Source organism: Leptonychotes weddellii, chromosome 13 (assembly GCF_054177405.1).
Source record: "Leptonychotes weddellii isolate Sample4059 chromosome 13, ASM5417740v2, whole genome shotgun sequence".
Lineage (NCBI taxonomy): Eukaryota > Metazoa > Chordata > Mammalia > Carnivora > Phocidae > Leptonychotes > Leptonychotes weddellii.
Genome location: NC_138381.1, coordinates 35,739,603 through 35,760,959, shown reverse-complemented (window position 1 = coordinate 35,760,959; position 21,357 = coordinate 35,739,603). Strand labels below are relative to the sequence as shown.

Sequence of the window (21,357 nt, the reverse complement as noted above, 5' to 3'; positions counted from 1 at the left end):
GGAGGGATGGGGTGGCTGGGTGATGGACACTGGGGAGGGTATGTGCTATGGTGAATGCTATGAATTGTGTAAGACTGTTGAATCACAGACCTGTACCTCTGAAATAAATAATACATTTATGTTAAAAAAAAAAATAGTAGGAAGGGAAAAATGAAGGGGGGGAAATCGGAGGGGGAGACGAACCATGAGAGACTATGGACTCTGAGAAACAAACTGAGGGTTCTAGAGGGGAGGGGGATGGGTTAGCCTGGTGATGGGTATTAAAGAGGGCATGTATTGAATGGAGCACTGGGTGTTACATGCAAATAATGGTTCATGGAACTCTACATCAAAAACTAATGATGTAATGTATGGTGATTAACATAACATAATAAAATAAAATTAAAAAAAGAAAAAAGAAAAAAAATTTTCAATAAAGACTATGAATATAAAGTTGTCTAACCAATACTACTAAAAGTTCATTTTTCCAAGTAATATTTTAAAGTTCTTTTCATTTTGGTAGGTTAGTCAGAGAAAAAAAAATATTCATCTTTAAATAAGATAGGTGGCTACCATTTCATTCCCAAAATATTAATTCAAATATAATTAAATGTCTAATCAATAGTTGAATAGTTGTGGTGACCTAAACAAAAAATATAGCATAAGAAACATAAATAAATATACTCTATAACTATACTCTTTTATCAGTTCAACACTAGCAAATCTAACTACCAAATATGTAGTCAAAATAAAATAACATTTTTTTTAAATTTAGAAAGTAGAAAAAGCCTAAAATAAGTCCTGAATTTTTTTTTTAAAAGTTATGAGCATTCATTTCACAATCTTTCAAATAATGTTTATGTGTATATTTACTTGTTAACACATTATTATCATTATTACAGTTTTTGTCTAGAAGTGTATTTATCTGACATTGTTATTTGTGTACTTCATGTTGTCAAAGTACTAACTAACATTCCATGTCAATGTGAGAATTAAGGCCTTCTCTTGCCCTTAAGGATTACAAAATAAAAACTGAAAGGGGATTTGGTGTCAGAAGGAACTCGATTCAAATTCTAACTCTAATGCTTACTACCTGTATGATGATGTATAAATTATTGGACATCCCTGAATATTAGAATTTTTACCAATAAAATAGGATTCCTGTGAGGTACAAAAACAGAAATATATATTTGGTAAGTGACTAGAAAATAGCAGATGTTTTTGTTTTTTTACTTTTTTTTAAAGATTTTTTATTTGAGAGGGAAAGAGAGAGATTGCAGGCGCAGGGGGTAGCGGCAGAGGCAGAGGGAGAGAGAGAATCTCAAGCAGACACTGCGCTGAGCATAGAGCCCAACATGGGGCTGATCTCAGGACCCTGAGATCAGGACCTGAGGTGAAACCAAGTCAGATGCTTAACCAACTGCGCCACCCAGACGCCCCTAGAAAATCATAGATGCTTGGTAAATGGTAGCTCTTTCCTGTATTGGGTGGATAGGTGTCTCAGATGTATCTAGAAAAGAAAGGTTCTGCTTCAGGTCCTCATTTTTTTTCCATTCAACAGACATTTATTGAGCACCTACTATGTATCAGGCTCTAAGCTAAGCACCAGAAGACAGCAAAAAGCAAGTCACTCTGATGCTGGTCTTTTTTTTTTTTTTTTTTTAATTTTTTAAATTTACTTGAGAGAGCACACTCGTGCTAGTGATAGCACAAGCAGGGGGAGTGGGAGAGGGAGAAGCAGGCTTCCCGCTGAGCAGGGAGCCTGATACGGGGCTCGATCCCAGGACCCTGGGATCATGACCTGAGCCGAAGGCAGACGTTTAACCGACTGAGCCACCCAGGCGCCCCAAGATCCTGGTCTTTATAAGGCCTTTTTATTTATTCAGCTGGCTCATTTTCATAACATATTTACATAAGAAATGCTCTTTTTTTCAGTTTTCCTGAAGATAAGCTATAAAATATCTGTTTACTTTGTGAATTATTTCATCTAAGGTAATCTTTTAGCTGGCCTATTATCCATAGTGTTTAACAGTTTATCAGCTGCTCAGAATCCCAAGTGGGATTGCGTAAAAAACATGGTTTTTGATAACAGACAGTGGGTTCAAATCCCAATTCTGTCTTGTGATCTTGGACAAGTTTCTCAACTGTTTAAATTGTTATTTCCCCATCTATCAATTAGATAAAAGAATAACCATTTAAGGGGCACCTGGGTGGCTCAGTTGGTTAAACGTCTGCCTTCGGCTCAGGTCATGATCCCAGGGTCCTGGGATAGAGCCCCGCATCGGGCTCCCTGCTCAGCCAGGAGCCTGCTTCTCCCTCTCCCACTCCCCCTGCTTGTGGGTTCTCTCTCTCGGTGTCAAATGAATAAATAAAATCTTTAAGAAAAAAAAGAATAACCATTTAAAAATAGTTTTGAGCAATTATAATTATTAATATAGCTATTATACTATAGCTATTATAATCACAGCTATTGGAATTATTAAAACACCTGTAAATCTATTTTCATTATTTAAAAAAAGCCTAATCATTAATTAAAAAACATGTGAAGTATACAGCATATCATATCAATAAAGATTAATTCTCTTCTATCTACTTAATAGTATTTCTCAAAGCCCAGGACACTATCAGACCTATGACACACAAAGCATTTTCTGAAAAGGTATGCTGATTTGGAGAAACAAAGAAGGAACAAAAATAAATATAATAAATACAAATAAATATAATACTAATATAAAATGATAATATTATAGAAATAACAATAGCTAATATATATTGAGTGCATATCATATGCTGGCATTTTGTCCAACACAATGTCATTACCTCCATTTTTATCTAAGGTCACAGAACATGTGGCTCTAAAGTCTGCAATTTTAAGGACTGAACTCTAATGCCTCTTGAAGGAGACATCACCCTACATCAAGCATCATGACTGCTCCATCAGAACTTTCTCAGAGCCAGATCCAGTAACGGTGGTGAGGGAAGCGAAATAGCACAAACTCATCCTCCTGCTTGGGCAATCTAATTTTGCACTAATTGTTCAGAATAATCTTAATAAAAGGTATGAGAAGGTATTTATCATTCCTAAATCATCTGAAGATAACCGAAAGTTACAGTGATTTCAAGATTGAAGTCCCTTAAGAATAATAAAGGCAAACAGGTTAAAAAGAAAGAATCATTACATTCTCTTTCAACAGACCTATTAAGCATTTCTTTAGAACAAAATAACTCATTAAAAAGGGCACGCTGTCCTTCTACACACCAATTTACTCATCTAATCATCTAATCAGTTTAGTGTCCCTAAAAACAATGTAAATACTATTTAATTTACTAGTCAAGTGGCTTATGGAAATTACTACTTAGCATGATTGCTTCCGGATAAGGAACAAAGAGGTAGGGAAAAAATCTATTTAGTAAGGTCGTTTCACCTTTATGAAGTGAGACTATCAAAAACATGTCTAGATTAGTAAATTACACAACTGAGCAAAAATTCTATAAAATATTCCAATATCATTAAAAAAACTCCCTGAGCTCTATAAATAACAGCCCTTACAGTCTCTATAGAGTTTACAAAAATGTTAGCATTTTAAATCTTACCCGTTTCAAATGCTCTTGTATTTTAGATTCCAAATCTTCAATGTGTGAAATCATTTTGTTGACACATGGTGCTGGGATGTTTACTAAAGCACAGCTTTGACGTCGACATGGATAGCTAAAGTAAATGCCTTTATTCACCCCTTAAAAATAAAGCAGACAGAATTCGTTAATAGTTACATACAAAATAGTAAACTGTGATGTTCAGAATATGCAAACAATATTCTGCTTCATTAATACTAATACTTTTTAAATTTCTTTAATAAACAAATTGATAAATATTTCAGAAAATAATAGAATGATAATGATGGTATTAAAATTATATAATTATATAAAGTGTTCCATAACATCATGAACTAAACATTGAAAAAAAAAAAACTAAAGAAAAAAGGCAGAAAACCAGTTAATCCAATTGTTTCTAAGTAGTTCCTGGATCACTTAAAAAATGACTTTGAAATATATTTTAAATTCTCCCTTCAAAGAGTCCACATCTTCCAGTGTAAATATCCAACCACTCATGCATTGAAGAAGTTCTTCTTTAAATCCAGCATGAATTTCTCTTGCTAGGGAAAAAAAAAAAAAAAAAAAAAGCAGGTCCCCTTCATTCTTATAATAACCTCATTTTCTACCTTCCATTTCTGAAAATTGGAGTCTCATGCAAAGAGTGATTGATGTTCCCACTATAGCATTCAAGTTGTACTCATCATAAAATCCACTCAGTCCGATGTGCCTCAGTGATTCTAATCCTGGCATGTCCTGAATCAACTGAAGGTTGCAGAAGCACAGCAAAGTTGTCCATGAAACTCCACCAAAGTGCTTACTTGCAGTCTTTTTGCCTCTAAGGACTCTATTGGGCTGGATTATAGCTGCAATCACTGATCTTAAATGCAAGACACAAAATAGGCTTGGTGCCTCAGTGAGAACAGTGTGATGTCCTCATTTCAGTTGACCTTGAAGAACATAGAACTTACACTGTTGCCTGTGCTTTTTTGTTTCACTGCCAACCCAGAGACAGTAAATACCTTCATTTAAACAGCAATCTTTTAAATATCTTTTTTAAAAAAGATTTTATGTATTTATTTGACAGAGAAAGAGAGACAGTGAGAGAGGGAACACAAGCAGGGGGAGTGGGAGAGGGAGAAGCAGGCTTCCCGCTGAGCAGGGAACCCAATGCAGGGCTCGATCCCAGGACCATGGGATCATGACCTGAGCCGAAGGCAGAAGCTTAACGACTGAGCCACCCAGGCGCCCCTAAATATCTTTTAAATAAAGTCTCATAATACCCTCCTCCAAAAGCACAATCTCTGTGAAAATAGTGTATCTCCTTCACTTATAAACAAAAGCATTTACCCTATCTCATATATTATATATACATATATATTTTAACATTTTTTAAGAACTAAAAATATGTGCCAATCATGGAACTATGCTAAATACTTTTGATTCCACATTTTATTTAATCCTCACAACAATCTTGTGAAATGGGATTATTACCTTGATTTCATAGATAAGGAACAAAGGCTTAGAGAAGTTAAGTTATATAATGTGTCCATTTCTACAGAGCTGGTAGGTGAGAAAGCTGTCTTGAACTATGTCTCCTTGGCTTTGGAGTATAAGCTATACTTTGAAGGTTGTTTTTATATTTTTAAAAAGATAGCAAAATAAAGAGAAGCAGTCCTAAAAATATATTTCAGGGCATCTCAAATACTTCATATTTTCATTTGTTTTTGAATTTTGATTGTTCCTTCAAGATATCAGTCCTGGTATTCTAATGTATCTTAGTTTGCTCTATACTCAGCACATATATTTGCTATGAATATTTTGTGTGTTATATTCCATCTTTCCTCTTTAGTTCATATATAGATATGTATTTTCATCTCCATAATAGTCATAGGACTAAAGAACAAGCTGGTGAAAATTACATATTGATCTCCTATCCAAATATCTTGATAAGGGCATGTTGCCCTTCCCTCTAGAAATAAGAAAGTTTTAAAACACATTTAACAACCAGGCAGTTGTCCTTATACTCAAAACACTTGTTTGCTTCATTAAATGTGGAGAAAAAAGGATAGTAATGACTCATTTGACATTTTTCGGCACGTACTACTCTAAACCTATTATGTGAATACTAATTAATTTTCATAGCACCCCATGGTTTAGGATTAACATTTTACATATGGTAACGTGGAGAAAATGAAATACTATGAAGTTAAAATTTGCACTAAAAGTCTGTAAAAGACATGACATCATAAGTAGCACAACCCAGAACCAGAATTCAGGAGTTATTATCACTGTTTTTATTCTAATACAGACGTAGTCTAAGTTAAAACTTTCCTGTTTCTTTTTAATTCTACCCAGCTTAAAGAGACACCCTAGATCACTAAACTAGATGTCCAGGTTCATTCACTTTTTGACTGGAGTGATAACTAACTATGCTTAAGTTAAAACTACTCAGTCTCTAGGGGCGCCTGGGTGGCTCAGATGGTTGTGTCTGCCTTCGGCTCAGGTCATGATCTCAGGGTCTTGGGATGGAGCCCTGCGTCAGGCTCCCTACTCAGCGGGAAGCCTGCTTCTCTCTCTCCCTCTACTACTCCTCCCTGCTTGTACTCTCTCACTCTCTCTGTCGAATAAATAAATAAAATCTTTAAAAAAAAAAAAAAAAACTACTCAATCTCCAATCTCAGGTTTCTCACTTAATAAATGAACGGGTTGGTGGGGTGTTATATAAAATCCTTTTTACCTAAAATTTCATGATACAACTAATTAATGATTTTAGTCAAGCATATTGACAGAACTTCTCCTCGTGAAGCCTGTGCACAAATTGTCAGGGTGAGTCTATTTTCTTTTAAAGATTTATCTAAATTTTTTTTTGGCGGGGGGGATGAGTGAGGGAGAGGGAAAGAGATAATCCTCAAGAAGACATCCCAGTGAGTTTGGAGACAGACACAGGGCTCTATCCCAGGACCTTGAGATCTGGACATGAGCTGAAATCAAGAGTCAGACACTTAACTGACTGAGCCACCCAGGTGCCCCTCAGGGTGAGTCTTTAAAGACGTAAGCTCAAGCAAGACTTTCATCCTCTCTAAACATCTGGCCAACTTTAACTTCCTTGCTCAGAATCAATGCCTAAGAGGTAAGTGAGATCTTCCTGGATCTAGGCTACACTTGTGGTTTGTTTCTGCAACATGAAACTTCCATTTGAGGAAAAATATGGACTGGCTGATTATGTGGGCAAATGAAATAAAAATCCTATGTTCATAAACTGCCAACTCTCCTTGCTCTGTGAATGTCATCCTTATGTAATTTATTCACCCAGTCCATCCTTCCTTCTCTCCTGCTTTTAATATGTAGTTCCTTTATGTCCATCACCCCAGTTATTGTATCATCCCTTTATCTGAACTCAGTACTCAGGAGAAAACTTCTCTCAACACAGATTTGTTTTTCACATTCTGTTATTCTTTTTAACATCCTGATTTTCTTTCCAAAATGTAGAAAAAGTCAATACTCTCAAGTTTAGAAATAATTTCTATTCTTTGCAAAGCCTGTTTGATGAACAGGAAGTACCTTTAATTTTTTTTTTTTTTTTTTACAGAAACAAATTTCCCTTTAGTTTTTGTTACCCACTGGGGGCATCGGGGGGCAGGGGGTGACCTTTCCATGATATTAGAGTTACTTTCTTTTCATTGAACCTTACAAGGTTGAAGACACTTATCACTGAATACATAAAATAATATGCACAGACTCGAGTCGGAGATGACTAAAGACTGCATCTACTCTAACCACTACATAAATGGCTCTGTTCAGTGTTCCCTTATCTCCATTCCCTTCAGTCTTTTCAAAATCTGCAATTTCAATGTATTTAGCTTTGCTTCCCTTAAGTAATCACAGGTCTTCCTATTACTGTGTCTGACAACTTCCTACAGCTATTATCTTATAGTAAATTTTGCTTTGACTAACAATTCTTTCCAAATGAGCAATCTATACCAGCAGCCACAATATTCTCATATTCTGATCTCTTCTTCAAACTGAAATTTCTATGCAACTTACATGGCTCTTTCTCTATGAGGAATTCTTGAATCTTTCAGACATTTGGCTACACCTAGCCATAGCATTTTCTATCCCTTTATTAGTATTCAGCTGTGTCACATTTATCTGTTTCCCCATCCATCTTCCCCATGAAGTTCTACATTCTTTATGGAGAGAAACTATGTTTAGTGCCTTAAAAAACTGTTGAATAAATGAATGAATGAATAAATCCCTCTTTTTTTAATTTTACCATGCTGTAAACTGGCTTCTGTTCTCTCAACTTTATGAAATCTTCATTCACAAACCCCATTAATCAGTATTTCTACTACCATCTGTGAAGGAGTAACTGATAAAGATTCAGTCTTCCAAGCCTGGAAAAAATATGTGACACAACTGTTTTCAGACATTAGAAAATAGGAATGCCCACTTTTGATTCCTGAGAAAGGAAAATTCATAAGGTTGAGCCCCATAATCACCATGCTCTCTGCCAAGGGACAATTTTTCAACTAAAATATAGAGATCTGGGGTAAGAAAAGAGCATGGAAATCCTGCTGAGATAAAGGGCAAAGACTAGTACCATGGGTAATGGAGACAGAATCTTCAGGGCAGGGAACTGAAAAGGACATAGCCGTGCAGAGAAGGACCCCCAGAAATCCATGTGAGAGTGCTCTCTGCATCTGTAGATAAGGGCTAGACTGTACGTGTACGCAGAGCAAAATTACCTGAAGGTTAATAGAGAATATATGCTATGGGATTGAGAAAGGAACAAAAACACTAGAGGTTGAGTGGTGTTGGTAAAAGCGTACTGGCGAGGGATGAGGAGAAAACCTTAGAAGTCCAGTACTGACAGAATGTAGAGATTTCATCAATGCCTCAGAACACTCTCTTGTGTTACAGCTTAGGAAGAAGGACTGTACATTAGAGAAGAGCCTCCTCTACACCCACCAAAAAAGTTTAAAATCAAGCTATAATATAATATGTGGAGGAGACAGAATTTAGCCAAATTAGAGGGGATTGGTAAATTCCTTGTGTGTGTGTGCGTGTGTGTGTGAATGTGTGTGTAGACACACATATATATATCTTCACTTTTGCATAAAACCAAGCATATACTACTTTTAAGTTGATCAAATGACTGACTGAGCTGTCTGCTAGAAAAGGAATCAATTTCCTTCAGAGAAAGATAGCAGAATCCAGAGTCTTCACAATGTACTACACAAATATCCAGTATTAAATCATACAAAGAAACAGGAAAGTGTGTTTTAAAAGTCTAGAAAAAAATCAGTAGAAACCGAAACCAAGTTGGCCCAGAAGCTATGTATATACAGCAAAGATTTTAAAGTAGCTATTATAAATATATTCAAAAAAGTAAAAAAAAAAGTATGTTCAAGTAATTAAAGGAAAATATGGCCTTAATAAGTGAACATATAAGAAGATTAGTATAAAAATGAAAACTATGAAAATGAACCAAATGGAAATTCCAGAACTGCAAATATGAAAATTTAAATTAACAAATATATTGGTTGGCCTTGACAACAAATGGACAGGGTAAAGGCTCAGTGAATGTGCAGATGAAATGACAGAAATCATCCAATCTAAAGAACAGAAAGAAAATGAAAAAAGAACAGATCCTCAAAAAACTGTGTGACAAAAATCAAATAATCTAACATGTGTAAGGTTAAGGTTCTTCAAAAACAAGAAATTTGGAGTGAAAAATATTTGTAGAAATAATGGCCACATTATTTCACAATTTGATGAAAAAACACTTACATATCTAAGAACCTCAGCAAATCCCAAACAATTAAAATATCAAGAGAACTAACTACATCTGGGAATATCACAGTCAAATTACTGAAAAACAATAATAAAAAGGAATTCTTTAAAGTAGCCAGAGAACAAAAGGGAACATAACATAATGGGAACATGGGTATGAATAACTGCTACATTTCTCATCAGAAAAAAAATGCAAGCCAGAATGTAATAAAAAAGTATCTTTAAAGTACAGGCAGGCAGGCAGGCAGGCAGGAAGGCAGAAAGGAAAGAAGGAAGGAATGGAGGGAGAAGAAACATAAAAGAAAAAATAATAAATTAGACTTCATCAAAGACAAAACATTCAACTCCTCAAACAGATATTTAAATGAATGAAAAGACAAGCAAGAGAATGGGAAGAAATATGATTGGAAAGTTAGAACATGATTGGAGAATTGGAACTTTTAGTCCCATTCCAGACCTCCAGGGAAGGGAGAGGGGCTGGAGGGTTGAATCAATTGCCAATGTCCAATGATTTAATCAATCATGCCTATATAAAGACGACTCCACAAAAACCCAAAAGGACAGGGTTTGGAGAGCTTCCAGGTTGGTGAACAGGTGCAGATTTGCGGAGAGTGCAAACTCAAAGGGGGCGTGGAAGATCTGTACCCTTTCCACTACTTTACTCTATACATTTCTTCCATCTAGCTGTTCCCAAGTCATATCCTTTTTAAATAAACCAGTAATCTAGTAAGTAAAAATGTTTTTCTGAGTTCTGGGAGCCATTCTAGCAAACCCAAGGAGGGGGTTTCACTGGAACCTCTAGTAGTTGGTCAGAAGCACAGGTGATAACCTGTACCTTTGATTGGCCTCTGCAGTGGGGGGAGGGGAAGCCTTGAAGCACTAAACCCTTAACTTGTGGGACCTAACTCTATTTCCGGGTAGACAGTGTCAGAACTGAGCTGAATTGTAGGACCCTTGATCATGTCCAAGAATTGCTTGGTAGTGGGGAGACCCCATGCTTATACACTGGAATTGGGTACAGAAACTTTTAATTACCTTGTGCCATCTCTGCTATTACTCTATATAGCCATTCTTTTCTGTTGTGTTGTACTAATTGTTTACAGTTATATTTTATCTGGCCTGCAAGATTATACACTCCATATAAGGATCATGTCTTAAATAACTCTATATCCTACTAGCACATGTATATTCCAGTGTCTTGAATTAACTGTTTCATAAACCAATCATTGGATATTTTAAAAAGTTTGTCCCAAACTATGGCAATAAACCCTAAGCCAGGAGATTAAAATTCTAATAAACATTTCTAGAGAGAGAGAAGATAAAGATATCAGAGAGAAATAGATAAAGAATCAGAATGTCACCTTATCCCAATTTTATCCTGTCAAACTGAAAATCTCCAGAGCAGAAGTTTACCAAAATCAAGATTAGAATTTTTTGATTAATACAGAGTTCTTCAACAAAATAAACTGAAAATAAATAAGCATGAGCCCCTATACATGAAATCTATGCCTTTTGTCATCTCTTTCTACCTCTTTCCACATACAGTATCAGAAACACTTGCAAGAGCTAATGTTTTATAGATTCTTAATTCTGGATTTCACACCATGAAAATATTAGTCCTACTTCTTTTTTCTTCTAAGAAACATATCCTCAATGAACTGGAAAGGATCTAGCACCTGCTAGTCTTGGCATAAGCAATAAAGAAAATGTTTATTTTAAAAATTCAACATTTCTGAAATTATAAAAAATTCTTACAGCTTAAATATAATTAATATACTATTAATAAAATAGATTATAATATTGTACTTTTAATATTATATATCATTACTATGTTAACTATTAGTGACATTTATGATTCATTTCTTAATAAGAATATAATATGGACATCACAAACTAATGCTAAATGTAAATATAGCTTACAAAGGTAACTATGTAACTTACATTCAGTCCTTACCTTCAGTATTTGTCATTTTATTTTCATGAAAAATCTCAATGCCTTCCTTAGGGGCACCAAACAGAACCAAAGCTTGTGATATGGCATTGTCTTTTAAAAAGAAAACAAAAATTACAATGAGCAGTTAATATAAATTTTTTAAATAAGCAAAATAATATGTAAAACTATGTTGTAAAAGTATTGTCCTTGCAAAAGCAACTATAATTCAAATATTAACCAAATCCACAGTAGAATATATTTAGATGTCTTCTCTGGTCCTTCAGTTGGGTTAACTCTCAAAAGAAGGTATTCAAAATAGCATTCATCTATTAAAAGCAAACATCGAGAGACTGTCCAGAGTGACATCGCCAAAACAATGGAGTAGGAGACTCTAGCCTCCATCCTACAATGAAGTTCAATAGTTAGATGGCTATGAACAAACAAAAATAGTTCTCGGAGAGCTCAGGAATCCATTCAACAAACTTCAGCAACACAGTGGAACAAAAAAGCCTATGAATAACCTCACAAAAAGGGAAGGAAGACAGTTTCATTTTGACTGCATCATCCAATTCACCAGGCCAACATTGCTCAGCACCAAGAGGGAATACTCCAGCTTGAAATAGTTCCCCACACTGGGAAAGGGAGAACAGCGTGAGAGAACAGCTTCCACGCCCTTTTAGGGCACTGCACAAACGACCTGTTCTAGTTTAATCTTACTCAGAGACAGGCAAAGGCAAGACTTATGGAAATGGCTTCAAACAAGGAAGAAGGGCAGAGGCTACTAATATAGTCATACAAAGAAAGTGATCACAATTCCCAGTGGCCTGCTCTGCAGAGGACCCCATGAGCTTTGCCAGCAAAGTTTTCCTTCTAAAATGAAAGAGAGAGAAAGTGTTTCCGAGACAAGCACGAAGTGAGGGAGTTCATCACCACCAGATCTGCCTTACAAGATATGCTGAAAGGAGCTCTTCAAGCAGAAATGAAAAGACTTTAATTAATAACATTTGAAAGAATAAAACACATCAGTAAAAATAAGTATATGTCAATTTCAGAATACTCCAATACTATAATATAGTGATGTGCTAATCGCTTAACTCTAGTATATAGATTAAAGAAACATGAAAAATAGCTATAGCTGCAATAACTTACTAATGGATACACAATATAAAAAGATGTAAATTGTGACATCAGAAACATAAAAAGGAAAGCATAAAAGGGTAGAGTTTTTGTATATGATTGAAGTTGTTAATCAGCTTAAAGTATACTATCATAACTATAAAATGTTTTGTGTAAGCCTTAAGGTAACTACAAAGCAAAACCTATAGTAGATACACAAGAGAAGAAGGGAATCAGAGTATACCACTATGGGAAATCATCAATTCATAAAGAAAGACAGGAAGAGAGGAAGAAATGAACAAAAGAAATATAAAACAGACAGCAAATAATCAACAAGATGGCATTACTAAGTCCTTACCTACTGATAATAATTTTATTTATTTTTCCAATAATCATTTTAAATATAAATAAAGTTCTCCAAACAAATGGCATAGAGTGGCTGAATGGATTTTTTTTCCTTTTTTTTTTTTTTTAAAGATTTATTTATTCATTTGAGAGAGCGAGAATGAGAGAGAGCAAGCACATGAGAGGGGGGAGGGTCAGAGGGAGAAGCAGACTCCCTGCCGAGCAGGGAGCCCGATGCGGGACTCGATCCCGGGACTCCAGGATCATGACCTGAGCCAAAGGCAGTCGCTTAACCAACTGAGCCACCCAGGTGCCCAGCTGAATGGATTTTTTTAAAAAAAGACCCAACTATATGCTACTAAAAACTCATTTCAGCTTTAAAGACACATAAGGCTCAAAGTGAAGGGATGGAAAAATATATTCCATGCAAATGGAAAGAGAGATTAGAGGTACCTATATTTCTATCAGACAAAACAATCCCATGTATAATATCATGAAAAAGTGCTTGCTTCCACAGCACATATACTAAAATTGCAACAATACAGAGAAAATTAGCATTGCCCCTGCGTAAGGACGACACACAAATACAATAGCATGAAAAGAATAAAATACTTCGGATAAATTTAACCAAGACAGTGAAAGATTTATACATCAAAAACTATAAGACATTGATGAAAGAAACTGAAGAACACAAATAGATGGAGAGATATCCTGTGCTCATGGATCAGCAGAGTAAATTTTGTTAAAATGTCCATTCAATCAAACCCTATCAAAATCCAATGGCATTTCCCACAGAAACAGACAAAAAATTCTAAAATTCTTATGGATCCACAAAAGATCCTCCAGAGCCAAAGCAACCATGAGAAAAAAAGAAAAAAGCTGGAGGCATCACACTTCACTATTTCAAACTATATTACAAAGCTATAATAATCAAGAAAGTATGGTACTGGCATAAAAACATAACGCAAAAATCAGGAGAACAGAATAGAAGAGCCCAGAAAAAAAAACATGCATATATGATGAACCAATACTTGACAAAGGAGACGGGACAGCTCTTCCATAAATCATGTTGGGCACCACCCAAGTCCCAAATTCCTTGTGATCCTTGCTTTAAATTCTCTATCAGGCATTATTTATATCTGTTTTGCTTAGATCTCTGGCTGGGGTCTTGTCCTGTTCTTTCATTTGGGATAAATTTCTCTATCTCCTCATTTTGTCTCCCTCTCTTGTATCTATTTCAGTATTTTAAGAAAGTCAGCTATGTTATCTGCTCTTGAAAGTATTGACTTTATGAAGAGGAGGTCCTGGAATGCCCTGCAGTGCAATGTCCCCTGTTTACCAGAACCTGGCACTTCAGGAGAGTATCCTATGTATGTGCTTATTCCCTGCTATTGTGTCTGAGTCACTTTTCCTTTCAGTGCATTTGTCTACAATGACTCTCTGCCTGCTGTGGGCTGTCCTTGCTCACTCTGGTGTTAGTGGAACCTAAGCAGGCCAGCTCTGAGGGGGGCAATGATCATAAGGATACTGGACTTGAGAAAAGAGTAGAAGACATGAATGAGACTCTCAACACAGAGATAAGGAATAACATAGACAAGAAAAAGGGCTCAATAAATGAAAAAAAAATACTTGATGAAATGAATAGCAGGATGGCAGAAGCAGAGGAACGAATTACAACACAGAGTAATGGAAAGTAATCAAGCTGAACAAAAGAGAGACAAAAGAATTACACAAAATGAAAATAGATTTAGGAAACACAGTGACCCCACTAAACATAATTAATAACTTTTATATTATAGGAGTCCCAGAAGAAGAGAGAGAAAGGGGGCAGAAAATTTATTTATAGTTTATAATAGCTGAAAACATCCCTAATCTGGAAAGTAAACAGATATCCAGATCCAGGAGGCACAGAGAACTCTCATCAAAATCAATAAAAGCAGATTCACACCAAGACATAATGTAATTAAACTTGCAAAATATAGTGATACAGAAAAAAATCTTAAGAGCAGCAACACAAAAGAAGTTATTAACTTACAAGAGAAAATCCATAAGGCTAGCAGGAGACATTTCAACAGAAAATTTACAAGCCAGAAGGGAGTGATATGATATATTCAAAGTGCTGAATAGGAAAAATCTGCAGCCAAGAATGCTCTATCCAGCAAGGCATCATTCAGAATAGAAGGATAGATAGAGTTTCCCAAACAAAAACTAAAGGGGTTTGTGACCACTAAACCAGCCCTGCAAGATATATTAAAGGGGACTCTTTTAGTGGAAAAGAGAGACCAAAAGTGACACTATAAAGAAGGAAACACAAAAGCAGTGAAAACGAAAAATTTCTGTAAAAAATCAGTCAAGGAGCTCACAAAGAAAAGGATATAAAATATGACACCATATACCTAAAACATGGGGAGCAGAGTAGTAAAGAATGGGTTCAAACTTAAGCGATCATCAACTTGATATAGACTGCTATATGCAGAGGAGGTTATATAGAACCCTAATGGTAACCATATATCAAGAACCAGTAGTAAAGAGGGAAAAAATAAAGAGAAAGAAATTGAAATAGTTCACTAAAGAAAAACAACAAAACATGAAAGAGAAAAAGACAGGAAAGGTACAGAGAAAATCTTCAAAAACAACCACAAGTAATAAAATGCCAATAAATACAGATCTATCAATAATTACTTTAAATATAAATGGACTAAACACTCCAATCAAAAGACATAAGGTGAAGAATGGGGAAAAAAAATAAGACCTATCTATATGCTGCCTATAAGAGACTCATTTTAGATCCAAAGATATCTGAAGATTGAAAGTGAGGGGATGGAGAAACATCTATCATGCAAATGGATGTCAAAACAAAGCTGGAGTAGCAATCCTTATTTCACCAAAATAGACTTTAAAACAAATACTGTAACAAGAGACAAAGAAGGATACTATATAATAATAGAGGAGACAATCCAATAAGAAGATATAACAATTGTAAATATGTACCCAACATAGGAGCACCCAAATACATAAAACAGTTAATAACAAATATAAAGGAACTAATTGATAATAATATAATAGTAGGGTACATTAACACCCCACTTACATCAATGGACAGATCATCTAACAGAAAATCAACAAGAAAACAATGGCTTTGAATGACACACTGGAACAGATGGGTTTAACAGATATATTCAGGACATTCCATCCTAAAACAGCAAAATACACATTCTTTTCAAGTGCACATGAATATTCTCCAGAATAGATGACAAAATAGCCCACAAAACCAGTCCCAACAAAATCAAGAAGATAAGTCAATACCATGCATCTTTTCTGACCACAAGGCCATAGAATCTAAAGTCAATTACAAGAAAAAACCTGAAAAGAACACAAATGCATGGAGGTTACGTAACATGCCACTAAACAATGAATACTTCAACCAGGAAATAAAAACAGAAATAAAAAAGTACACGGAAACATATGAAAATGAAAACACAATGGCCCAAAACCTTTGAGATGCAACATTCTAAGAGGGAAGTTAATTGCAATACAGGCCTACCTCAAGAAGTGAGAAAAAAAAAAAAATCAAATAAACAACCTAAACTTACAAGCTAGTGAAAGAACAACAAACAAAATATAAAATCAGGAAAAGGAAGGAAATAATAAACAGTAGAGAGAAAAATGATATAGAAACTAAAAAGACAATAGAGCAAATCCATGAAACCAGGAGATGGTTCTTTGAAAAAACTAATAAAATTGATGAACTTCTAGCCAGACTTGTCAAAAAGAAATGAGAAAGGACACAAAGTCACAAATGAGAGAGGAGAAATAACCAACACCACAGAAATACAAAAAATTATAAGAAAATATAAAAATCTAGATACCAACCAATTGGGCAGCTTAGAAGACATAAATTCCCAGAAACATATAAACTACCAAAACTGAAACAGGAAGAAATAGAAAATTTGAATAGACTGATACCAGCAAAGAAATTGAATCAGTAATCAAAAAACTCTCAACAAACAGAAGTCCAGGACCAGATGGCTTCACAGGCGAATTCTACCAAACATTTAAAGAAGAGTTAATACCTATTCTTCTCAAACTATTCCAAAAAAACAAAAAGAAAGGAACACTTCCAAATTCATTCTATAAGGCCAGCATTATCTTGATACCAAAATCAGATAAAATCACCACTAAAAAAAGAACTATAGGCCAATATCCCTGATGAACATAGATGCAAAAATTGTCAATAAAATAGTAGGAAACTGAATTCAACAATACATTAAAAAAATCAATTGCCACAATCAGATAGGATTTATTTTCAGGATGCAAAGGAGAAAGGATAAAAACCATATGATCATTTCAATACATGGCAGAAAAAGCATTTGACAAAGTACAACATCCAGTCATGATAAAAACCTTCAACAGGGTAGGTTTAGAGGGAACACACCTCATCATAAAGGCCGTATATGAAAAACCCACAGCAAACATCATCCTCAATGGGGAAAAACTGAGAGCTTTCCCCCTAAGGTCAGGAATAACACAAGAATGTCCACCCTCACCAATTCTATTCAACACAGTATTTGAAGTCCTAGCCGCAGCAAGTTAGTAAAGTCTCACGAAAAAATCATAATGGATGTACAAAATCAATGTACAGAAATCTGTTGCATTTCTATACACCAATAATGAAGCAGCAGAAAGAGAAAAATTAAGAAAACAATCCCATTTACAAGTACACCAAAAACACAAGCAGTAACTTCTTTGACACTGGCTGTAGCAACTTTTTTCTAGATATTTCTCCTGAGGAAAGAGAAACAAAAGCAAAATAAACTACTGGGACTACATCAAAATGAAAAGCTTCTGCACAGCAAAGGAAACAATCAGCAAAACTAAAAGGTATCCTACTGAATGGGAGAAGATATTTACAAATGACATATCTGACAAAGGGTTAGCATGCAAAATATATAAAGATCTAATAAATCTCAACACCCAAAAAATAAATTATCCAATTAAAAAATGGACAGAAGACAGGAATAGATATTTCTCCAAAGAAGACATACAGATGGCCAACAGACACATGAAAAGATGATCAGCATCACTGATCATCAGGGAAATGCAAATCAAACCTACAGTGAGATATCACCTCACACCTGTCAGAATGGCTAAAATAAAAAACACAAGAAACAACACGTGTTGATGAAGATATGGAGAAAAAAGGAACCCTCATGCATTGCTGGTGGGAATGCAAACTGGTGAAGCCATATGGAAAACAGTATGGAGGTTACTCAAAAAGTTAAAAATAGAACTACCCTACAATCCAGCAATTGCACTACTGGGAATTTACCCAAAGAATACAAAACACTATTAAAGGGATACACACACCCCATGCTTATAGCAGCATTATTTACAATAGTCAAGATATGGAAGCAGCCAAATTGTCCATCAACTGATGAATGGATAAAGAAGATGTGATATATATTCGGCCATAAATACCATTACCATATTATATTATAATACTATTCAGCCTTAAAAATAATGAAATCTTGCCATTTGCAACAACATGGAGGGAGCTAGAGAGTATAATGCTAAGGAAATAAGTCAGTCAGAAAAACACAAATACCATATGATTTCCCTCATATGTGGAATTTAAGAAACAAAACAAATGAGCAAAGGGAGAGAGAGACACACACACACACACAAAGAAACAGACTCTCAATTATGGAGAACAAACTGATGGTTACCAGAGAAGATGGGGGTTGGGGATTAAATAGGTGATGGGGATTAAGGAGGGCATTTGTGATGAGCACCAGGTGATACATGGAATTGTACTATATTGTACACCTGAAACTATGTAACACTGTAAGTAAAATAAAAGTTACACTTAAATGAAAATAAATCAAAGATTTATCATTTTATAAACAAATAAATAAATAATGCAGGGAAAATTAGATATTCCCATGCAAAGGAATGAGACCAGACACCTATCTTACACAACTCACAACAATTAACTTGGAATGGATTAAACACTTAAATGTAAGATCAAAACCATAAAACTCCTAAAAGAATATATGGAGAAAAAATTCCTTGACATTGGAATTGACATCTTCTAAGAATTCTTTCAATATGACATCAAAAACCAAAAGCACAACCAACTAAAACTAAAATCAGTAAGTGGCACTACATCAAGCTTAAAAGCTTCTGCACAAAAACAACAAAACAAACAAACAAACAAACAAAAAAAACAAAAAAGCACATCATAATGAAAAGGCAACCTATAGAATGGGAGAAAATATTTACAAACCACCTATCTGATAAGTCATTAATATCCAAAACATATAAGGAAATCATATAACTCATTAACACAAAAACAAATAATTCAGTTTTAAAATGGCAAAGGTCCTGAGTAGATGTTGTTCCAAAGAAGACATACAAATGGAAAACAAGTACATGACAAGGTATTCAACATCACTGATCATCAGGGAACTAAAAATCACCACCATGAGATATCTGTTATAGTGGCTATTATCAAAAAGACAAGAGATATTAAATGCAGAGATAAAGGAAATCCTCATGCACTGTTGGTACAAATATAAATTTATACTGTATAGCTATTACAGAAAACAGTATCAAGAAATTAAAAACAGAACTTCCATGTGCTGTAGCAATCCCATATCTGGGTATATATCTAAAGGAAATTAAATCACCATCTCAAAGAGATACCAGTACCCTCATGTTCACTGCAGCATCAGCACAATAGCAACTTAAGTGTCCATATACAGATACATATATACACACATACATATATATTATATATATAGATATATACAATAATATATATATATAACTCATATATATGAGTTTGGTGGCTTAAGATTTGGTGGAATCTTAAATTCCACATATGAGGGAAATCATATGGTATTTGTGTTTTTCTGACTGACTTATTTCCTTAGCATTATACTCTCTAGCTCCATCCATGTTATTGCAAATGGCAATACACACACACACACACACACACACACACACATGTAAACTCAATGGGATATTGTTCAACCATAAAAAAGAAGAAAATCCTGTCATTTGAAACAACATGAATGGACCTTAAGGGAATTATGCTGAGTGAAATAAGACAGAGAAAGACAAAACCAAATGATCTCACTTATACGTAGTATCTAAAAAAGCCACCAAACTCATAGAAACAGAGAATAGAACAGTGGTTGCCAGGGGCTGGAAAGTGGGGAAATGAGATGTTCAGTCAAAGGGAACAAACTTCCAGTTATAAGAATAAGTTTTGGAAATGTAATATACAGCATGGTAATTATAGAAAACTAAGTTGCTATGAAAGATTCTACATGTTCTCACCATAACAACAACAACAAATAGTAGTTATGTAAACTTAAGTATGTGTTCAATAATCTTACTGTGGTAAACATCTCACAATATGCACATGTATTAAATATCACATTGTACAAGCTACACTTACACAATGTTATATGTATAATAACAAATACCTGGAAAATAAAATAAAACAAAGCAAATAGCAAACAGATATATCATTATGTGATGATACAGAAAGTAGTCCAAGGTACACTGTTAAATGAAAAACAGGAAGACAAAAATTTATATATAAGTTTCATCATCACTTTTTGTTTTCTAAAGAGATGTATGGGTTGATAGGTACTTGTAGATGCAATTAGGACTGGTTAACTTTGGAAAGAGGGAATGTAGAGACAATGGAAACATTTTGTATTTTAGTTTACAATCTCTGAAATGTTTAAAAATTCTCAAAGAATATATTACTTGACAGTTTCTTATAAAGTTAAGTATGTCTACTCTACAATGCGAAAACAGTGCTAAACTTTAACTCAATGAAAGTGCAGGTCCACAGAAAAAATTATCTGAAAATATTTGTGATATCTTTACTCCTAACAGCAGAAATTGGAAACAACCTAAATGTGCATTACTAGAAAATTAAATTTCAAAAATACAATGTAGTTATGCAATAGTATAATGCTAAGCAGTAAAAAGAAGATGAACTACTAATACACGGAATAACATTGGTAAATCTCAAAAATACACTGAACAAAGATAATCAGAGACAACAAAATGGATATTTTATAATTCCATTATTATGAGATTCAAAAAAAAAAAAACTAAACTAAACTATAAACTATTGTGATAGATACCAAATAGTGGTTGCCTAGTGATGTTGAGCACTTTTTCATGTGTCTGCTGGCCATTTGGATGTCTTCTTTGGAAAAATGTCTGTTCACATCTTCTGCCCATTCCTTGATTGGATCATCTGTTCTTTGGGTGTTGAGTTTGGTAAGTTCTTTATAGATTTTGGATACTAGCCCTTTATCTGATATGTCATTTGCAAATATCTTCTCCCATTCTGTCGGTTGTCTTTTGGTTTTGTTGACTGTTTCTTTTGCTGTGCAAAAGCTTTTTATCTCAATGAAGTCCCAATAGTTCATTTTTGCCCTTGCTTCCCTTCCCTTTAGCGATGTTTCTAGGAAAAAGTTGCTGTGGCTCAGGTCGAAGAGGTTGCTGCCTGTGTTCTCCTCTAGGATTTTGATGGACTCCTGTCTCACATTGAAGTCTTTCAACCATTT

The 21,357-nt window shown here is 34.7% G+C and overlaps 1 protein-coding gene and 1 non-coding gene across 2 annotated transcripts in view; one reads left to right on the top strand and one right to left on the bottom strand.

The window, feature by feature from the left end:
- The window catches only part of CCDC178 (coiled-coil domain containing 178), a 346,874-nt gene extending 333,046 nt beyond the window's left edge, over window positions 1-13,828 (bottom strand). Inside the window, exons 1-3 of the mRNA XM_081802535.1 lie at window positions 13,792-13,828; window positions 11,321-11,410; window positions 3,574-3,713 (exon numbers count right to left, since the gene is read on the bottom strand). Coding sequence (XP_081658661.1) covers window positions 3,574-3,713; window positions 11,321-11,410; window positions 13,792-13,828 — 267 coding nt within the window. The remainder of the gene's footprint in view (window positions 1-3,573; window positions 3,714-11,320; window positions 11,411-13,791) is intronic.
- LOC115941275 (U6 spliceosomal RNA) lies at window positions 13,262-13,368 on the top strand. The gene has a single exon (XR_004076039.1). It is a non-coding gene; the product is annotated as a U6 spliceosomal RNA (small nuclear RNA).
- Window positions 13,829-21,357: the final 7,529 nt, after the last annotated feature.